Source organism: Lipophrys pholis (genome assembly GCF_963383615.2).
Source record: "Lipophrys pholis genome assembly, chromosome: 3".
Taxonomy (NCBI): Eukaryota; Metazoa; Chordata; class Actinopteri; order Blenniiformes; family Blenniidae; genus Lipophrys; species Lipophrys pholis.
In genome coordinates, this window is record NC_137627.1 from 5185281 (window position 1) to 5203701 (window position 18421).

Genomic DNA, 18421 nt, shown 5'->3' on the forward strand with positions numbered 1-18421 from the left:
TGGGTGGACGGGTGGAAGAACGAAGGGAAAAGGTTGAACGACTGTGCGTCAGGTTATTTTGGGGGCGGAGGTGCTTTCAGGAGGTTGATTCACTTTGCACTTGCACAGGTCTGTGTTTTGAAACTTGATGCTTGAGCTGAGTTATTGACTCTCTCCAAGTGTCAGACACTGATTTTTACCATTTTGTTTCCTGAGTGAGGAAATGGGTCTCCTGCTACGTATAAATGTTTTTACCCAGGTCTTGCTGTGTGTCTCAGTATCTCCGGAGTCAGAGATGTCCCCTGCATTGCACCCAGAAACTGTTTTTACCCGTTGTCATCACACAGTGTGAGACGGATCTGATTTATTCTTTCAACACAGACTGTGTGAAATTCGAGGGGCCAGGAGATGGAGAAAAAAAACAGCGGCATTGTGTTTGGTCCACTTCTACTGCCTTTCTGTTTCCAAACTGTAAGCGAACAATAAACAGGCTGCGGCCACAGCGCTGCCACTTTCATGCATCACAAGTCCTAAACAGAGGAGCAGATTGTGGAGCCCGTCGTGGCCAAAGTTGAAGGGTGAGAACGGGACCGACATGAAATGCTGAGTGTGGCAAAATGAGCCAAGTTTCATTCGTTCACATGAAAGGGGCGGAGTTTGCAGCGTCTGAGAAATCCTGCAGAGCAACTTACTTTACCACAGAGGAGCAATTATTACCTGAAATTAAGACTTGTTGATGCATGACTTCGAGATTATACGATTTTTCATTTATTTATTTCCACAATTTCACACACATAATTACAGATGGAACCCTCTTGGAGAGAAACAGACTTGGGGACAAGTCAAGAAGTAAAACATCCCTCAAAGCCTCGGTGACGAGGCTTTATTTTATTGTGTGAAAAAGATTACTCTAAAAACTCTATTTCTGCGCGCACGCACCTGTGTTTTCATTTTCACAAAACAACCAACATGCCTTTCTGAAAACCCAAAAGCAATACGTTTTTACTTGGATGTACATAATGGATTATCAAACTGAATAAATTGGTCTCACACACACACAGTGAGTTACATTTGTTGGTAGGAATGTACTGATAATGGTTTCAGAAGCTGCTACAAAAGTTGTGAAGTCAGATACTGTACATTCCCATCCAGAATTGCTTGCGTGTCTCCATGATGCAGGAAACACAACATGCAGGGATTCACAGTTTGTTATGCTATTAAAACTGGAATGTGGTTAAAATGGAGGTTTTCTCTTCATTTGTCACAGTGTCTGTGCCAAACAAAGCTCCTCTGCCGAGTCTCTATCCTGGGTTTGGATGAATTTAGCACCGTGTGAGCAGCAGTTCAGCAATACTTGAGTAGTGTAGGTCAGTGATGGGTCAGATGCTTCAGAATCTCTCACTGATTTTGCTTCAGCCTTTGAAATAACTATAAAATACCACACTAACCGCCACATTTCTAGCTATTTTTTCTTTCTCTTATTTATCATCATATGTGCTTCACCAGTTCCCAGCAGCGTTGCACAAGAGGAGACATTTGACTTATTTGTAAATTTTCTCTTTATTTTTGTGCGTTAGACTTCAGTTGCTGCTTCATATCGTTGGCATTATCATATAGAACTGTTTATCAGAAGCATCGACATCCAGATTGTAAAGCATCTTCCTCCAACTAAGTTAAGACTCAATTCATTCTTGCACTAAAACCTTCTGGGAGACTTAACATGACAGAGAAATGAACATTTTCACTATACTGACCTGACATCCTGGTTAAATGGTCAGAATAAGAAGCAGAGACGTGGCTGGTAAAAGGCAACAACAACTGACACCAGAGCTCCTTTAACTTTGGTCTTTACTTGAATTGTGTTGTCAGCATTTCTTATTATTATTTTGGGTTTGTTGTGTTGCCAAAGAGAAAATACAGGAAGCACGCAGAATTGTGAGAAGCTTCGATGGGAATAAACTGCGTAACTTCACGTTGTCAGGATACAGTGGACGTTAATGCTTCAAACCGGGTAGTTTCCGTTGAGCTTCCACGCCACACCGTCCTCACAGCCGCCTCTTAAAAGATTTATTTGTCATCCTCAGCGCCTGTCCGTACAGTTTCACCCTGTGTTATTGCATAAGGTAATAGGTCCCTTTGTTCATTGATGGTTACTCAGTTTTTGTGGACTTTGTGAACTCATACACCCAGTGTTACCACAAGGAAAATGACTTCAATGAATAAACATGTAAGTATATGATGCTGATTGGGAACGCACAATGTATTCCAGAATTACTGTTACAACATACATACTGAGATTAAATTATGTTTTCACGTGTAATACAATATGTGCATAATACAAAATGACAATTTTAACTATGAATCAAAAGTGGATAAACCTCATTCAAAAAAAACTGATCAATTGATTAAAAGAATGTTTGTTATAATGACATCACTCATTAAGTTATAGCTGGTAGAAGCACAAGAATCCAGACGAAAAATGCCCAAAACAACAAAGTCGGCATCTAGTCAAAGAAAGAAAAAACAGAACCTCGTCACAATCTGTATATATTAGGGACAGAACCAAAACAGTTATTTGGAAAAACATTAACGCACAGAGACATTAACATCTGTAAGAGTTTGTATTGATCGCATGTTCACTTAACATCATGGATCATGATCAGCCTCTGCAGGATGTCTTCAGGGTCTTTTCAATGTGATTCTTGGAGACAAAAAAAAACTTGATTAAACTTGTGATGTAATCCACAGTCATTTTTAATGTGCTGGAGGAAAAGTGCAGGAGTTCCCAAGGAAGAAAAACCATCACACTTGCTTCCTAAAACCAGTTAATCACTTGAAATGATAATATTCATACTAATCGCTGATTCCCAACACTTTTACATAAAGTCTCAAAAGGCTGAGGCTCTTACGAATGCCATCGTGAAGCCAAACTGGTAGATGAGCCCAATCTCACCATCATAGCAAGCAGTAATCCTTCAATATAAAAGCAGTCGATATAAAGTTTACATAGTAAATAGTTCTTTTGCTCATGCTTAATAGATGGACAACAATTGCAAGTCTGTATTCTCCTATGACTTGGTAGTTTTATAGTTAAGAATCAACTATAAAACCCGCCATAGTTAATGTTTTTGGTGTATTGTTCCGTTTAATTACAAAAAACGACCAGCAGCACCGACTCATAGCCTGGCACTACGTTGTTTTTAGTGCTTCTGCCGTTTCCGTGGAAACGGACATTGTCTTCAAAACATTGTGGCGTCAAATCCAAAGTTTTCGGAAGCAAAAACGCAAAAACCATGTGTTTTCACTTGAAATGTTGTCGCACTAAAATCCTGAGACCAAGATTTATACCCACTGTGATCTCTGGCTACTTTACCTTTCATGGATAGAAACAGTTTCCGGTCCCTCGTTTGCCTAATTTTGCTTTAAAAATGATTTTACTAAGGATTTTAAGCAATGATTGGATTCTCTCAAAAAGAAGTTCTACTGTGGGACATTTGCTTGCTTTTACTTATTTCAATGAGGATTTTTCTGGAGCTTCACAGTGAAAACGATGCTGTCCAGCGAGGACTCAGGCCTGTGTCTCTGCACAATGTTCCACCGCATACAAATCACGTTCCCTACACTGGTTGAGATTCCTCTCTAAAATACCTTTACATCATTAGAGCTAAGAGCTTTTCTCCTTACCGTAATACTCTCACGTGCAATACGAAGATATTTTCACTGGTGCGTCATGTGATGACTCAGTCGATTTTGTTGGTGCATTTTAATGAGGAGTAGCGCAGATGGTTAAAACATTTGAAACAATCTGCGATATTTATCTAATTTAATCTACAGTGTTTGGTAAAGAGGGTCCCTCTATTAGGGTGGAGACGAAAAGCATAAAACGACTCACTGATAGTCCAGAAACTCCAAAAGTAGTCCTTGTTGTGACAGAGATCTCCGTTTAAAGTCTTAATTATTTTGGTTGTAAGGTCGTGATTGATCTGTGCTGTCTTTTCGACGCGTCATCTCCTGCCATCATTCTCTTCATGAGGGTTCACACGACCACCCCGTCACTCGCCCGGACTATCAGCATCTCTCTCCTTCATGTTCCTCCTTTACCTCTCCTTGGCTCTCAGGGCTGACACTCCTCATCAGCTCTGACCTTCTTCACAGCCAGCTTTTTCCTCCGTCCTCTCGCCGAGCCGTGTCGCGTTGCTCCTTATCTTTTTGGCCGTCCGTAAAAGAAGGACCCACCCTTGTCTGTCTTCTTTTAGCTGTACCTTATTATCTGTACCACACGTGGTACACGGGCAGATAATAGGGAGAGCCGGTGGCAGCGTTCACTTTGGAGACATGGGTGGACAATCTTCAAGCCAGAAAATACCTCCCCGTGTCTCCGTGAGAACGAATGACTTGGAGGAAGAACATGACCGCTGTTGAATCACCCATGTGTTGACTGACACAAGCAATTATTTTGACTCCTACATATTTTTTTGTCTTTATTTACTTGAGGAAACTTGCCAATCTTTGTTTTATTTCTGCTACCCAAGTATGAGAACGGGCTGATTTTGCCCTATCACCGATCCCACAACTTTCAAGAGGTCACTATCGGCTTTAAGGAAATTCAAAACTTATTTTTTTCTGCAACATTTCTTATTCCAAACTATCAATCATTGATATAACTGTACTGCCGGTTTGCAGCTGCCGATTGTTATTGCAGACATTATTTTTGTGTTCACGCTACGACTGTGATTTATAGCTCTCTATAAGAGTATCGGGGGTTTGCCAAATATGCCGTGTCTTTCAGAAAATAATCTCCACTTTCCGCAGCTGTGGAAACAATTTTTTCCTTTGAAGGGTTTAGGATTGCCCGGACCAATTTTCAAAATGAATCCAGTTCATGAATCAGCTGCCTCAGTACTTTCAGTGATCAGGTGGTATGGTGAATAGTGAGGGTTGTTTAGTTGTATTAAATGTTAAAATGGATCAAACACTGCTTTTAATTTGAAACGGCACAAAGACCACACTTCAAATGGTGAAAAGTAGATCATTTAGATATTTTGAGATAAAAATGCACAAGTCACACGATTTGTTTCATTAACTCAGTTTTGCAAATCTGGACAAGTGAGGCAGCAAATGATTTAGCTGTTGGTTCCTCCGTTGTCTTGGAAACGATGGACATATTTGTGGGCTCCTTTTGAGCCTGCGACATGAGATGTCCTTGTCACGCCGTGCGCCGGGTTTTCAAATGCAACCTTCAGAGGATGCAGCTCCTTGAAGTTTTTCGGGGAGTTTGAACCCAGAATAGACGACAACTTACCTGATCTGTATCGGCTTTCTTTGGTGCATATTTCACCGGTATGCATTTTTATAATGGAGAATTTTCTGTGTTTGCAGATGTAAGAGTACCTTTGCAGTGATTTCCACCACAATGTTTTTCTAATGCTTCCTGAGCGCCTGAACGTCGAAGCCATTCCTGACTTGTACTGATATTTTCACCACTGAATTGAATATTGTGTGGTCCTTAGATTGAGGTTGCTAACCTGTAGCAGCCAATCTCATAATTACATCTGTGATTGGCAACTAATACTACGGAACATTTCATTCTTGAATTTGAAAAGGAGCGCAGATGTTTTTACAATTTTTAAATGAAAACTTGAGTCCAACACTATTCTTTTTTTTTTCCAGCTAAATATTTAAGTGATTTGAACATAATCTGGTTCTGTTAAGTAGCACCAAATGTCAAAGCTTCTCTATTTCCAGAGTTGTGCTTCACATGGCCTCATTGTAGCAGATGACACCGTTGAATCAGTCGGACTCGATCACTGTTTGCTCATCTTGGAGATATTAGCCAGCGTGTCACAGTACCCCGGTCACTTGTTTGTTTTTGTCTGCAGATGTCATTGATCAAGGGCTCAGTGGGTAACAGTTGTGTGTGTTTGTGTATCTGTGTGTGTGTGCAGGGGAGCACAGCTTGTCGTGTCGATCACGCAGCAGGGGGAGGCTGATTGGGAGCTTGATATCTGGCAGCTGGAGGTGCCTTTTTGATGTCGGCAGCTCAGAGCAGAAATGGCGTCAAATATTCCCAGAGGGAATTTATTTTTTGCCGAGAGGCTGATGGGACCGCTGTCCTGCCTCTCCACCCTGGTCTTTTTAACCCCCTCTGGCTGCATTCCTGAATCATCAATAAGGAGAGCGTTTAGCAGAATGAACAATTTGACCTTTTTTGTATGACTGCTCTGCTACAGCCGCAGGCCTGAACCATTGTGCTGCCACATTGTCTTTCCATCGATCCTTCTACCCATCTGTACATTTCACCCCTTCAGTTCGTGTCCTCATGTGATGGTTCATGTCCTTATGGGAAGTGATTCAAAATTGTCAAAAACCACCACTTTTAGTCAATGAACTAATTATATTATGGAACTCGAAGTTGTAAGATCACTTTGACCTATATGTCACTTTGTTGTTCAAGCAAGTATTTATATTCCACAATTATTCTCATGACCTCAGTGGTAGGGTGATAAATCCATACGATATTGTGTCACAGAACAAAACCTGGTATGTTAGAATATAGTTTTTATTTCAAATAATGCAGCAAATGCCATCTGAATATGTGTATAGAAATCCTGAACAAGATATTGCAAATTTGTTGTTATTGTAGTGTCAATATGTGCAATATCACAATAGACTGACTGAACTGTGGTAAATTGTTTCCATACACTGTGCGTTCATAACAGAATTTTAAAAGGAGAGTGAGAAACATCGCAATATAAAAAAGAAATGTGGAATTGACTTGTTTATTTTTATTCTTTAAAAAGAATGAGATAATGAGTACTGTTATTTAGAGGAATAAATCCCAAGACACTTGGATATTACCAACATCTATTTAAATGTTTAAATTCATTGCAAGTCATCTTTTATCGTGATACTCAACATCATCACATATCGTTTAATTCCACACCCCATAGTCCTGTTAATATACTGAGTATTGTTTGATTGTTCAGAATGCCTTGGCCCAGTATAAAAGCAGTATAAGAATGTGCATTGTACAAGTAGGTTGCACAGCACAAGGTACTCAAAAATGAAGTCGGCTGTAACAGTTTTACTGTTCTGTCTTTCGGAACAGAAATCTATTTTCAACCTTGGGTACAGTAATACATCAACACTTATCATAGTAATCATATACTAACATGTTTAAAAATTTCATTATATTGTTGTTGGCATCATTGCCACCTACTAGCCTGAGATGCGTACATACATACAATAACAACGTGACCTTCCTAAACAGTCTTTACTCTATATTTTGTTGTGCGTGAGCCCTGACAGTGCTCCACACTCGTTCCTCCTCTTTCCCCCAATGGGCTCCTGATAGCCATCGACCGGATGAGCACATTTCATACCCACCAATCCTTCAACTCATTCCTCAGCTGCAACTGCTTCTTGGGTTCTCTGAAGTTCCCTCATTCCCAGTGGAGTAACCTGTCAAATGGTCACAGCACTGGAACCCTTCCTCATCCATATCCTGTCAGTCACCTCAAGGGTCGATAGCTCCGGCTTCCCGTGTTGATTTACAGGAAGGAAGTAGTTCCAATGGAGACCTGTCAGTCTGCCACCGTTATGCCGACAAAATGAGAAGATATTTATGGACTGAGACCGTCAATGATCAACCTCAGACTTACATCTAATGGGGAGGTGAACTACACCAGCGAAATAAGTAGACCTTTCCAGGATGGAGATTCTTAAGATTGAGAAATCAACAAATTCCAGTAGGTCATGGAAGGTTTCGAGCTTTCTTTTCAAACGGCAGTTTCAGCTTCATTCATGCTTTGTGATTAATTTCTGGTAAAATCTAGACCGGTGCTCCTGAAAGAAAGACAGCATAGTTCAAAGATCCTTCATGGGACCTTCAAACTAACTTGAACAACTGCTTTCTGGAGGTCTGTGTATTCTACTAGTTGACTTTTAATGGGTAAAGAAAATCAAGGAAGTGCTCAGAAAGGCATCAGACTACCAAGATTCTGCCAGGGACACAGATCAGTACAAGAAATGCATGTTAGAATTTATTATGAAAGCTTTATTGAGCCCAATACAACCCAGCCACATTTGATCTTAGACTATTAATGCAGAAGTGCATCGACAGACGACAACAAATTGACTACATATTCAGAGTGGAGTGTGCCGTCCATCTCCTTTCTGCTGTCTACTTATTGGAAGATTAATTGTAAGCTGTGACTTTGGAGGGCAGTCTTTTGCTTTGTAGTTTCTCTCATCATACATCTCCCTGTTGTCGTCCCGGTCCCCATGAATCATTCCTGTCTCTGCTCCGCCCCCTTATTGTTAAGCCTGGTGTCTCTGCCACTGACAGCTCAAGCGTGAGAAATTGCCGTCAAACCGTGTACATGGGGGAGCACTTGGAACGCCGGCGTTACTCGTGCACACTTACATAAATGCCAACTGATCAGCAGATAGTGAGTGATCACACTGCTTTGTGTGAATAAATGCCGCTGTATGATAAATAGATATCGCCTTCGTCCTGGAATAGCTTCGCGCCACATCTTTGGGGTTGTAATTACAATGGAAAGTGGGAGCTTGTCTGTCTTTATGGTTTGAAGTTAGAAGATAGTGTTCTGCATATAACAGTCTGGTGTGTTATTCTTGTCGGAGCTGTGGCCCATTTATCATCCATGTTTTGTTTTTATACTGCTTGAATTGGTAATATATTTAATTTGGCATTTTGAAACGGCAACAAGAAATAAAAAAACAAAATAGTAATGTCAGAATGTTTTTGTTGGCCAGAAGCCAAACCTATTTACAGCTGCATCGCAGAATATATTTGCATATAATGGAAAAGTTTTTGTTTACTTGTTGTCGGGGTTTTTTTTTTCTGGCACAATTAATTACAGTAAGTTACAATCTGTCTGTTTTTAGTTGGGATTGTTTGGAAAGTTTGGAAAGTGAACTAACTCTATGATCATGTGTAACCATGTACTTGTCGTGAAGAATCCTCTCATATATTATGATCAAAAACATTTTTTTTTATTATATCAATCAGCAAAACTCTTTATCCCAGCATACTAAATCACTCAATCCCACTGGAGATTGAGGTCTCCCTGCATTTGTTTGTATCCTGCCAGCAATACTGCCAAGTACTTTGGTACAGAGTTTTTACAGAATGACTCTTCTTGATTCTGCTGTGGCTCAGTTGGTAGAGTAATCAACTCTGTTAGAAGGTCGTAGGTTCAATTCCCCATCTCCCCCTGTTCACATGTCAAAGTGTCCCTGAGCAAGCCATTCAACCCCAAATTGTGAATTGTGCGCGTGTGAACGGGTGAATGTGATTAACAGTGTATTGCGCTTTGGGCACCGCTCCAGCGGTGGAAAAGTGCAATATAAGTGAAATTCATTTACCATTTAAGCGATATGACCTTTGAGTTTGTATTGTGCCCACTAAATTACGTGCCTCGTTTGTACCTATTTAAGATTTTTTTGCATTTGTTTTTGCATTCAAAGCATGGAACTTACACTGAGCTTTGCATAGATTTTCTTGGTTTCGCATCAATATTTTTGGTTTTGGACTAGTGTTGTGACTTTTGTCTTTTATAGTTTTTCTAATCTTGTCATGCATCATTGAGTGTCTTGACTTGGAGTATCACCTCCTGGAAGGGCAGCAACACCCAGCAGGATGGTGGTGACTTTTATATGTTGTGCATTTTTAATTGCTGTTGTAGCTTTGGCATTGTGCTGAATTTCCATGCCGTCGTATTGCCCAGCATAGTTGAGCTGAAGCAGCTACTTCACTTTTCATTACATTTCACAGCATAAAGAGGATGAATGTCATCTGTTTTGTCCTTTCAGTCTTTTAATTAGTTGCAATATATTCCAGTCACACGGCATCTGCTCCCTCAACCCGGCACCCTCTCGGAGGGTCAGCACCAGAGATCGTTGTGTTCTTTACTTGGAAGAGTCACACAGAGCTCATTCCCATGAAACTATAGGGGAGTGTTGAGAAAAACCTTGCAGGGATTGCGTATGGGAGAGAGCGATGGAGGACGTTGGGTAATTTCAGCACAGGAGCCTCAACGGCTCAGTCAGACTGGGAATAGCTGCACCTGTGTTTGGACAAACAGCAACTCGGGGCTGTTCAGTCTGCTCACTGTGAATGCGTTGCATTTTCCTATCGACTTAGAAAATATGAATTGCATCATGTTGGTTTTCCCAGACAAGGAATGATTGGCTAATAAGGAGTGAATACTGCACAAGTCAGCAGCAGGTTTCAGCAAATCCCTCAACCTCTCAAAGATTTTCAGTTTTTTTAAAAAGGCTTTCAGCTGGAAATAACTCTGTTCAGAATCCTGTTGAGGATCACTTCTCATCATACTTGTAGTTTTTCTTGGCTGTTGCCATAATCTCAATGGGTTGGCTGTCTAGACTGCTGAAATATCTTCTATTACATTTCACTGTCAATTACTGTCGGTGAATTAAGTGGAAAACCTAGAGATGAGCACACTCGGATAAAGTGAAAAATAACATTTGGCTTATTTTTGGAGTTCTCGGCCAAGCAGAGTGGTTTTCTTGTCAGTTACTTTTTGTTTTGTTGAGAAATGTATTACTAGTTGAAAAAAAGGATCAAAACTCCTTCAGTCCTAATTTTGTCTTATCGTAAATCATGCACAAAAAGAAATGAAACCAAAAATGTGAGTAAAAACCAAAGTTGTTCAATCAGGTTTTTGAAGCATCAGGAGATTCTGTGTAAGAGGATTAAATGTAAAATTTGAAAAGCTCGAACCATCAAATGTTTGATATTTTTACTTGCAATGAAAGTGACAAATTAATTCAGCATCTTTGAAGCTGAAAGTGAAAGTCATGTCATGTAAGCTTCTGGGATTTTCTCCTATTATAGACAAATCAGTGCCGTCAGTGTGTTTGGAGAACTTTTTTTTTTGTATTGAAAGTGTTAATGGGCATTAAAGCTCTTCATATGCAGTACCACATGTTTGTCAAACGGTTAAAGACAAACGATGTTGTCTTGTTTGCTCGCTACAGTTCAAAATCAGAAGGTATGATTTATATATGTCCTATCTTGTAATACCAGTTAGTGCATGGAGTGGCAGTGTTTAGTCACCATGTCACATTAGAAATTCACAATTGTTTTCTCACAGTTTGTTGGTTTGTGTTCGGTTATTTCAAGTTAGTTGTGAACACTTTAACTCACTATTGTTACCGTTTGCTCTTAAACACAGTTTTGGAGATTTGATACATGCCGACCTTTCCTCTGTGTTACAGGAGCGTGGTTCTCCCTGGCTGAAGACATTGGGTGTGTCCAACAACATCTTTCCACCTGCACCCACAGTTTTGCCGATGCGCCTATGAGGTAACGTCAGGACCAAACGGCCCCTCATTACCACCCTTGGTCCATCCATTTCCCTCCCCTCTGTTCCTTCCTTCTTTGGACCCAACCAGCCATGGGCCAGAAGATCTCTGGAAGCATCAAGTCGGTGGATGTACAAGGGGAACCCTCATACCGACCGGTGCGCCGTGAGCTACGGGGCCCCGATTACTGTCGGCCCCCAAGGTTGGATTTACTGCTGGACATGCCCCCGGTCAATTCAGAGACTCAGTTCCGCCACGCCTGGAACCCAGACGACCGATCGCTCAACGTCTTCGTCAAGGAGGACGACAAGCTGACGTTTCACCGGCACCCAATAGCGCAGAGCACGGACTGCATCCGCGGTAGGGTGGGCTACACAAGGGGCCTCCACGTGTGGAGGATTCACTGGCCGGCTCGACAAAGAGGCACCCACGCCGTGGTGGGGGTGGGAACCGCCGAAGCTCCTTTGCACTCAGTGGGCTACACAGCTCTGGTGGGCTTAGACAAGGAGTCTTGGGGCTGGGACTTGGGACGGAACAAAATTTATCACAACGGAAAGAACCGCATTCACCCCACATCAGTGTCTACATATCCCAGTTTCCTTGAGCCCGATGAGTCCTTTGTGCTTCCAGACTGTCTGACAGTGATACTTGACATGGACGAGGGGACACTAAGCTTCATGGTGGACGAACAGTACCTGGGAGTTGCCTTCAGGGGGCTGAAAGGCAAGAAACTGTATCCCATTGTCAGCGCAGTGTGGGGGCATTGCGAAGTGTCAATTCGCTACGTCAACGGACTAGATCGTAAGTACCACACGGACATACACAGTCACAATTTACTCAGCAGCTTTTTTAATTAAGCGCAAAAACATGATTCTAAATTGTCAAGATCCCTTATAGAAGGGGGACTTTTGTCATGTTTCTTTCTAGTCTCCAGTCATCTGCTCTAACACCTGCTGTTCCCGTCTGTTAGTTTGCTGACATGGTGTAGAGCGCATTGATGCTGTATAATTAACTACCCAAACATGTTAAAAGGCGGTATTCAGAGTTTCCAAAGTCTGAGAGCGTCTTATTTTGGAATCCAGAGTTTCTTGCCTAGATGTTTGATGTCAAAATGTGTTTATCTTCTAACTCTTAAGTCGAATCCCTCCTTGAGTTTCGTGCAATTGCCTCAATATTGGAACCCGTCCTGCATTCCTCCATGCTGATACTTCTATGTAAACACTCAGATTAGTGATTTAGATATATATATGTATATAGAGAGAGAAAATCATGTTACTTTGCACTGTGTGAAAGTCAATAACTCGCAGCTCTCTGTTTACCCAATTGTCCTATAAATACGAGAACTCGCAACTGTTTATTTCTGCTCTTTGCATTTGCGTCACTGCAGAAATGTGGAGAGGTGGATGCGGTAGGGGATTTCTCACAGCTTGTGTGGAAAGGTTATGATGTTTATGGCTTGAACTCATGAAAGACTTGCTTTCAGAGCTGTGGAGTGACAATGCAGTGGTCCACAGTTTGATCCGTGCTTTGAGAATTACTGACAGAACTGAAAAGTAGAGAAAGGTGGGTAACTGTGATTGTTCAACCCTAAATCCAAAAACAGTTTTATGATTAGGACATAAAAACTAAAGGCACGCATTTTAAAACCTCTATTTCATTAAAAAAAACAAAAAAAACGCATTAAACTCAGAAATTTTATTATGTTGGAAAAGCGCTCACCACCCACTTCATTAGGTGCACTTCACAATCTAATGTGATTCAGCAATACCACTCTTCTATAACCTCATGTTGTTAAAAAATAAAATAAATAAATAACTATTAGAAACACTCCTCAGCAAAAATGCAGTTTAACCACGTCAACCTACAACCTCAGTATAATTCCATCAAACCTTTACTGTTGATGGAGCATTGCGCAAGTCTACCTAATAAAGTGGCCAGTGAGTTTCTGTCCATTTATACTTGAACACCAACAACACTTTCAATCAAAAGGTTGGAATGGGACACAGAAAGGCTGCAAAAGTTATGTAATGCTTTGAAAAAGAAAACAGTGGAACATCTCACAGCTAATGAGGTTAATTGGGGGCAGGTCAGTAACATGACTGGTTATAAAAGAGCTATCCAGAGAGAGTGAGGCTGTCAGAATGAGGAGGAATTCTGTGAAGGACTGTACAGGAAAATACTGCCAGATTAGTATTATTTCTCAGTATTGCATTGCAAAAATAATTAAATAAATCACTGTCTCGTGTATAATGTCAGGGAAAATCTCGCAAAAAAGACTTGCTGTTGAAACACGCTGTTCCTGTTGAAATCACAACCATTTTCTGGAAAGTGAGATTTCCAGTTGTGCCTGGTAAAAGTTGGGGGTTAATGGCAAATTTGGAGCTGCTTCTGGAGCCAAAGTCGGTTTTCTCATAATGTTTTTTAGAAATTACTCATTGAAAGTTTTATAGTTGTTGTGACGGTACGGGCCGATCGAACATGAACGTCCGGTCTCCATTATACACAAAAGTAAGCCTGGCAGTGGGATTGTACCAAGAGAGTTATGTAGAATAAATGAACCAAATTAGAGCTCAATGCATCTTTTGCATTGAAAAACTGGCAAATGAAAGGCTGTGTAAACTCAAAGAGTTTATCCTCTGAGGGAAGGAACTTATCGTAACAAAATATATCATGGACAATATTTATAAAAAACAAATTGTAATTGTTCACGGTAGGGTGGAGTCGCGTAAGTTTACAACGGTATAAATTTTGATTTGTCAAGGAAAAGGTTGGGAACCACGGCTCCAGTAGTGTATTAACGTTCAACAACTGCTTTGCATTCGGCTTGAATGAATAAAGGCGGGAAATAAACATTTGCACATTTCCAGGGCGGCTGTGCTCACACACGGTTTTATTAACCTGATTTTCTTTCTGCACATAGATTTTTCCGCACTGTTTTATAAACGAGACCCCAGATGCGGGAACAGTGCTGACGTCTTTGGGGTGGAGCTTTTTTATTTATTTTTTTTTAATTTAGCTTAGCTGAGCCAGTGAAGGTACAAAAAGAACACACCCGGTTCGTTTCGTGGGTGCATTGGTGTACATGTTATGTAAATGTCAATATTTACAGTTCAGAGCGACCTACCCTACCACCCAGATGACCTTCTCAGTGAATGTCCGTCTTACTCGAGGTCAGCGGTGCCAAACCACAATATTACAACATCATGGCTCCTTCATAAAAGATTCTGAGTGCAGTCCAGACCTGTCACCCAATGAAAACCCCAACACATTGTAAAACAAGAAATCTGAGGACAAATGCCCCTGTGCACCGTCTGTTGGCACCCTGGTGCGAAGCAAAGCTCCCAGCTCTTACTGAAATTGCCATCTTCTCATTGTTTGTACATGGCGCTGGAAAAAAGCTAAATGAATCATAGACAAAACTACAAGCTGACGTTCGACATCAAGCAGCATTGAAGTTGCTTTTCACTTTTGAAATGGCAACAGATTGTCTTTTCGGCTCCCAAATGCCTTCAGAGGGTGGCGACACATTGCTGTCCAAACTTTTAAAATTTGTTCCTGGCATCAACACTTGTTTTCTTTCCGCTGTTATTGGATCGCCAACTGTTAAATAGAGATGGTTGCTACCTGTTTCTGTTGACATTGCTCAGCGTCCTAACGTTTGTGGAGCTTGGATCAAAGAGAATAAATGTGTTTTCAGTCGTCAGTTGAAGTCTGTGGCCGGTGGTCTGTGCGTCTCTTTGTCCTTGTTCCAAACAAATGCACTGTATGCTGAGGACTGTGTGTATCATTCGACTGAGTCATCCTGGCAGGCTTCACTAAACTCCTAACCCTCTGGAGAAGGCACAGTCATGCAATCCCGAGTGTGACTGCAACAGTATCTTTCCTGTGTAATCGCAAGGAGCACGTAGGAGGATTCAACAAGTACACCCTGAATGCTGTGGATCATCTTCAGACATTTGCACCTGGCCCCGGCTCTCCATAAATGTCAGCACGGAGGCTTCGAGGAAAAGCTGAGCGGGGCCTCGCTTGCAGATTTGTCATTTAGCCCGTTTTCCGCTGGGAGCGTGGAGGATGCGAGCGCAGCACGCTGCTCTGCCTGCACTGATCTATAAAAAGCCAACAATGAAAGGGGCTGCTGCTTTGTTTACCAACAGGAAGAGTCCTGAATGTGCCGCCGGCGCTAACTATTTCCAGTCAGGTGCTTTTTCAATGGCTTTGTTGCTCAAGTTTGCAGACAGTGGTACCTCAAACTTTTGACAAGCTGAGAGGAAACCAAGAACACTGGCTCCAACTCTGATGCAGGAGGACTATACTGTCTCAGTCACCATAAAGATGATCGGTGTGTTTCAGATTGTGTAACAGGCTCCGGGTCGTCTCTCCAGCCCCTGCCACCATGTTGCACAAAGACACAGAGGCAGACTGTGGTATGGACATAGTGTCCGTGGCTGTGAGCCATGTTTGTGTCCCCGCACACAGTTGAGAAGTTGAAGAGGACGTCCCAGTGTGCCTCTGGCCCCTCACATAGTGAGAAACCTCAGGTTGGAAATGAGTGTGTGTTAAATCAGTTTGTGTGTACGTTTTCTGTGAGGTGGCTGCTAAAGCGGTTGCTTTCCCATCCCAATGTTGGTGGTTTGACCCCTTCCATCATGTCCTGTCGAAGTGTCTTTGGGCTCGACACAGGATTGCAAAATGCTTCCAGTGGAAATCAAGCACCCCGCAGGGCAGCCAACACTTTACACATTTAGGTGATTTGGTTTTAGGTTCTTTGAAGTGGGAAAGACAAACTGTTGCACTTTTAATTTCCAATACAGCAACTGATTTGATGATTTGTTAGAAAGAAGGAAAACTTTCAAAAGGTGTCTAAATGCATCATTTGAGTTCATGTTAGTAGTGCATGGGTACCAATCCGTTTGCATCATTGAGAGTGCGGTCGACGGCACATGCGGAGAGCACAGCCACACAATGTTTTAACCTCTGTCTCTCTCTTTTTGTTTTCAAGGATTAACACTAGCATACTAGCATTAGTGTCAAAGCCATGCTGTGAGGGTGAGTTTGTAAAGACATGGATAATGCAACAGCTACAGGAGAAGTTTTCAGGACATTTCACTGGAGGTATCATTAAAATTGGCTTCATGTTGAGATTGTATTAGTAAGTACTAAATTGTTTGGTTTTTGTCAATATAGACATTTTCATCACGTAAACACTGTCACAAGAAAGAAAAACTTTGAAATTTGAATTTATAGGTTATTTTGGCACCATCTTACCAATCCAGCCCAGTCGAGATGAAATTAGGCTGTATGTGGCCCCTGGCACCACTGCACTAGGTGTAGTAGACTACCACGGGTCAAGATTCTTGCAATTGCAGTGGCAGCCTTTTGGCAGCGTGATTTGCACCTGCAAACCTCTGAATGCAAGCTGACTTCTCTTACCTCGAGGCTCCCACTGTCCAAACCTGACTGGTGATGATGAGGTTTTCCATCCGTCCTATGATGGTGCCTTCCAGTTTCCTCTGAGCTCTTAAATCAGAGCAGTTTTTGATGTTGTGGAATGAAAGTAACACACTGGGTTTGCATGTCGGTACGCCACAGGTAAACTCCTGGCTCAGTTCTTAATGTGGCTCCACACTGTCTTTATAAAACCCTAGTTCCATTTACATGATTTTTGTGATTAAGAGATCAGATTATCCAGTTCACTTCAACACTGAATAAACTTATGAGATTGGTACGCAGGTTTATATGCACCAAGAATATCATTCCGTTCAATCCTCGGCTCAATCCCATAATGTTTTGCACCCTGACGTTGGCTGTTCGTTCATACCTGCTGCTGGTGAGCCTTTTCAACAGCAGGAACTGAATAATAAATGTTTAAACGGTACTGTTGCACTGTGGCTATTGTAAATATAAATACTCCTGAGGGTTTCTCCCCATACTTTCCCCCTATTTCTTGTGTGCAACTATCCTGTCTGCCTCTAAATACTTGTGCAATGTTGAGCTGTGATAACTGAATTTCCCCATCTGAGATTGATAAAGTCTGATCTTATCTATTAAAGGTGGATTTAGTAGCTATAATGGAGCTTGCTGTGTCTATTTTTGAAAAGGCTCCATTGAAGCACTGTCCTTCAGTCTGACAAGAAAAAGACGTTTGTGTTCAAGAGCAGCAATGTCCTCTGAATCCAGCAGTCTCTGGCACTGCCATTTTTATCGAAACAACATTCATTACGTTTTGTGGTGACATAACATAACATATAGGTAGTCAGTTTAATGTGATCGACTTTCTACGAGAATTTCCTTTGATCAGATAAGAGTCCAATCAGAAATAAATTCCATTCTTATAACAGAGTCTTACTGGAGATGTGTTCCATTGGAGCATTTCAATTCTTGTCAGGCTTCAATTCCCATTATTTTTCATGTAAATAAGGCCGCTGTTATGTTTTCATGTCACGGACATTTATTGACCATTTCAAGGATTTGTACATACGGTTCTGGTACAGCGTGGCTTGTGGGAATGTAGAATGCTGTGCATTATAAAGTCATATTATTCTGTCTACTCGGAGAGCTAGGGAAATAACAGCTTGAAAAAACTAATTCTGACTGTTTGAATACTTGAAATGTTTTGATCAAACAGAACACTGCAACTTGGTTTTTTACCAGGAAATGTGGTTGTAACTTCGAAATACTGAATTATGATGCTGAACGGTAATATAAGATCCCTGTCTCTGCAATGAAAATGTGTTTAGTTCATACTTTGGTTTGTATTGACATCTAACCTTTGTTCTCACATTAAGCTTGAATATAAAGATTGTATTTCGGATAGAGTGGGTGTTGTTGATCTGAAGCATGGCCGTTTGCACCCTGCTTCACATTTACTGAAATTTAACAAGACAAAATAACTTGGATCAAATCTCAACAATCCTGAGGCATTTCATTTGGCTCTTTTTTCATCGAATGATTATTAGTAATCTTTCTTTTTTTAAAATATGCAGGAGGGTAAACCAAATGTGCCAAATGTCCCGAATTCAGTACCACACTATATGCACACCCTTTCAAGTGAAAACGCATCGACTTTGTGCTGTCCTTTCGGAAAAGTATA

The 18421-nt window shown here is 41.3% G+C and overlaps 1 protein-coding gene across 1 annotated transcript in view; it reads left to right on the forward strand.

The window, feature by feature from the left end:
- LOC308107682 (SPRY domain-containing SOCS box protein 4-like) overlaps positions 1-18421 on the forward strand; it is a 60683-nt gene that overhangs the window by 28253 nt on the left and 14009 nt on the right. The window contains exon 3 of the mRNA XM_080460159.1: positions 11245-12132. Coding sequence (XP_080316285.1) covers positions 11424-12132 — 709 coding nt within the window. The 5' untranslated portion in view covers positions 11245-11423. The remainder of the gene's footprint in view (positions 1-11244; positions 12133-18421) is intronic.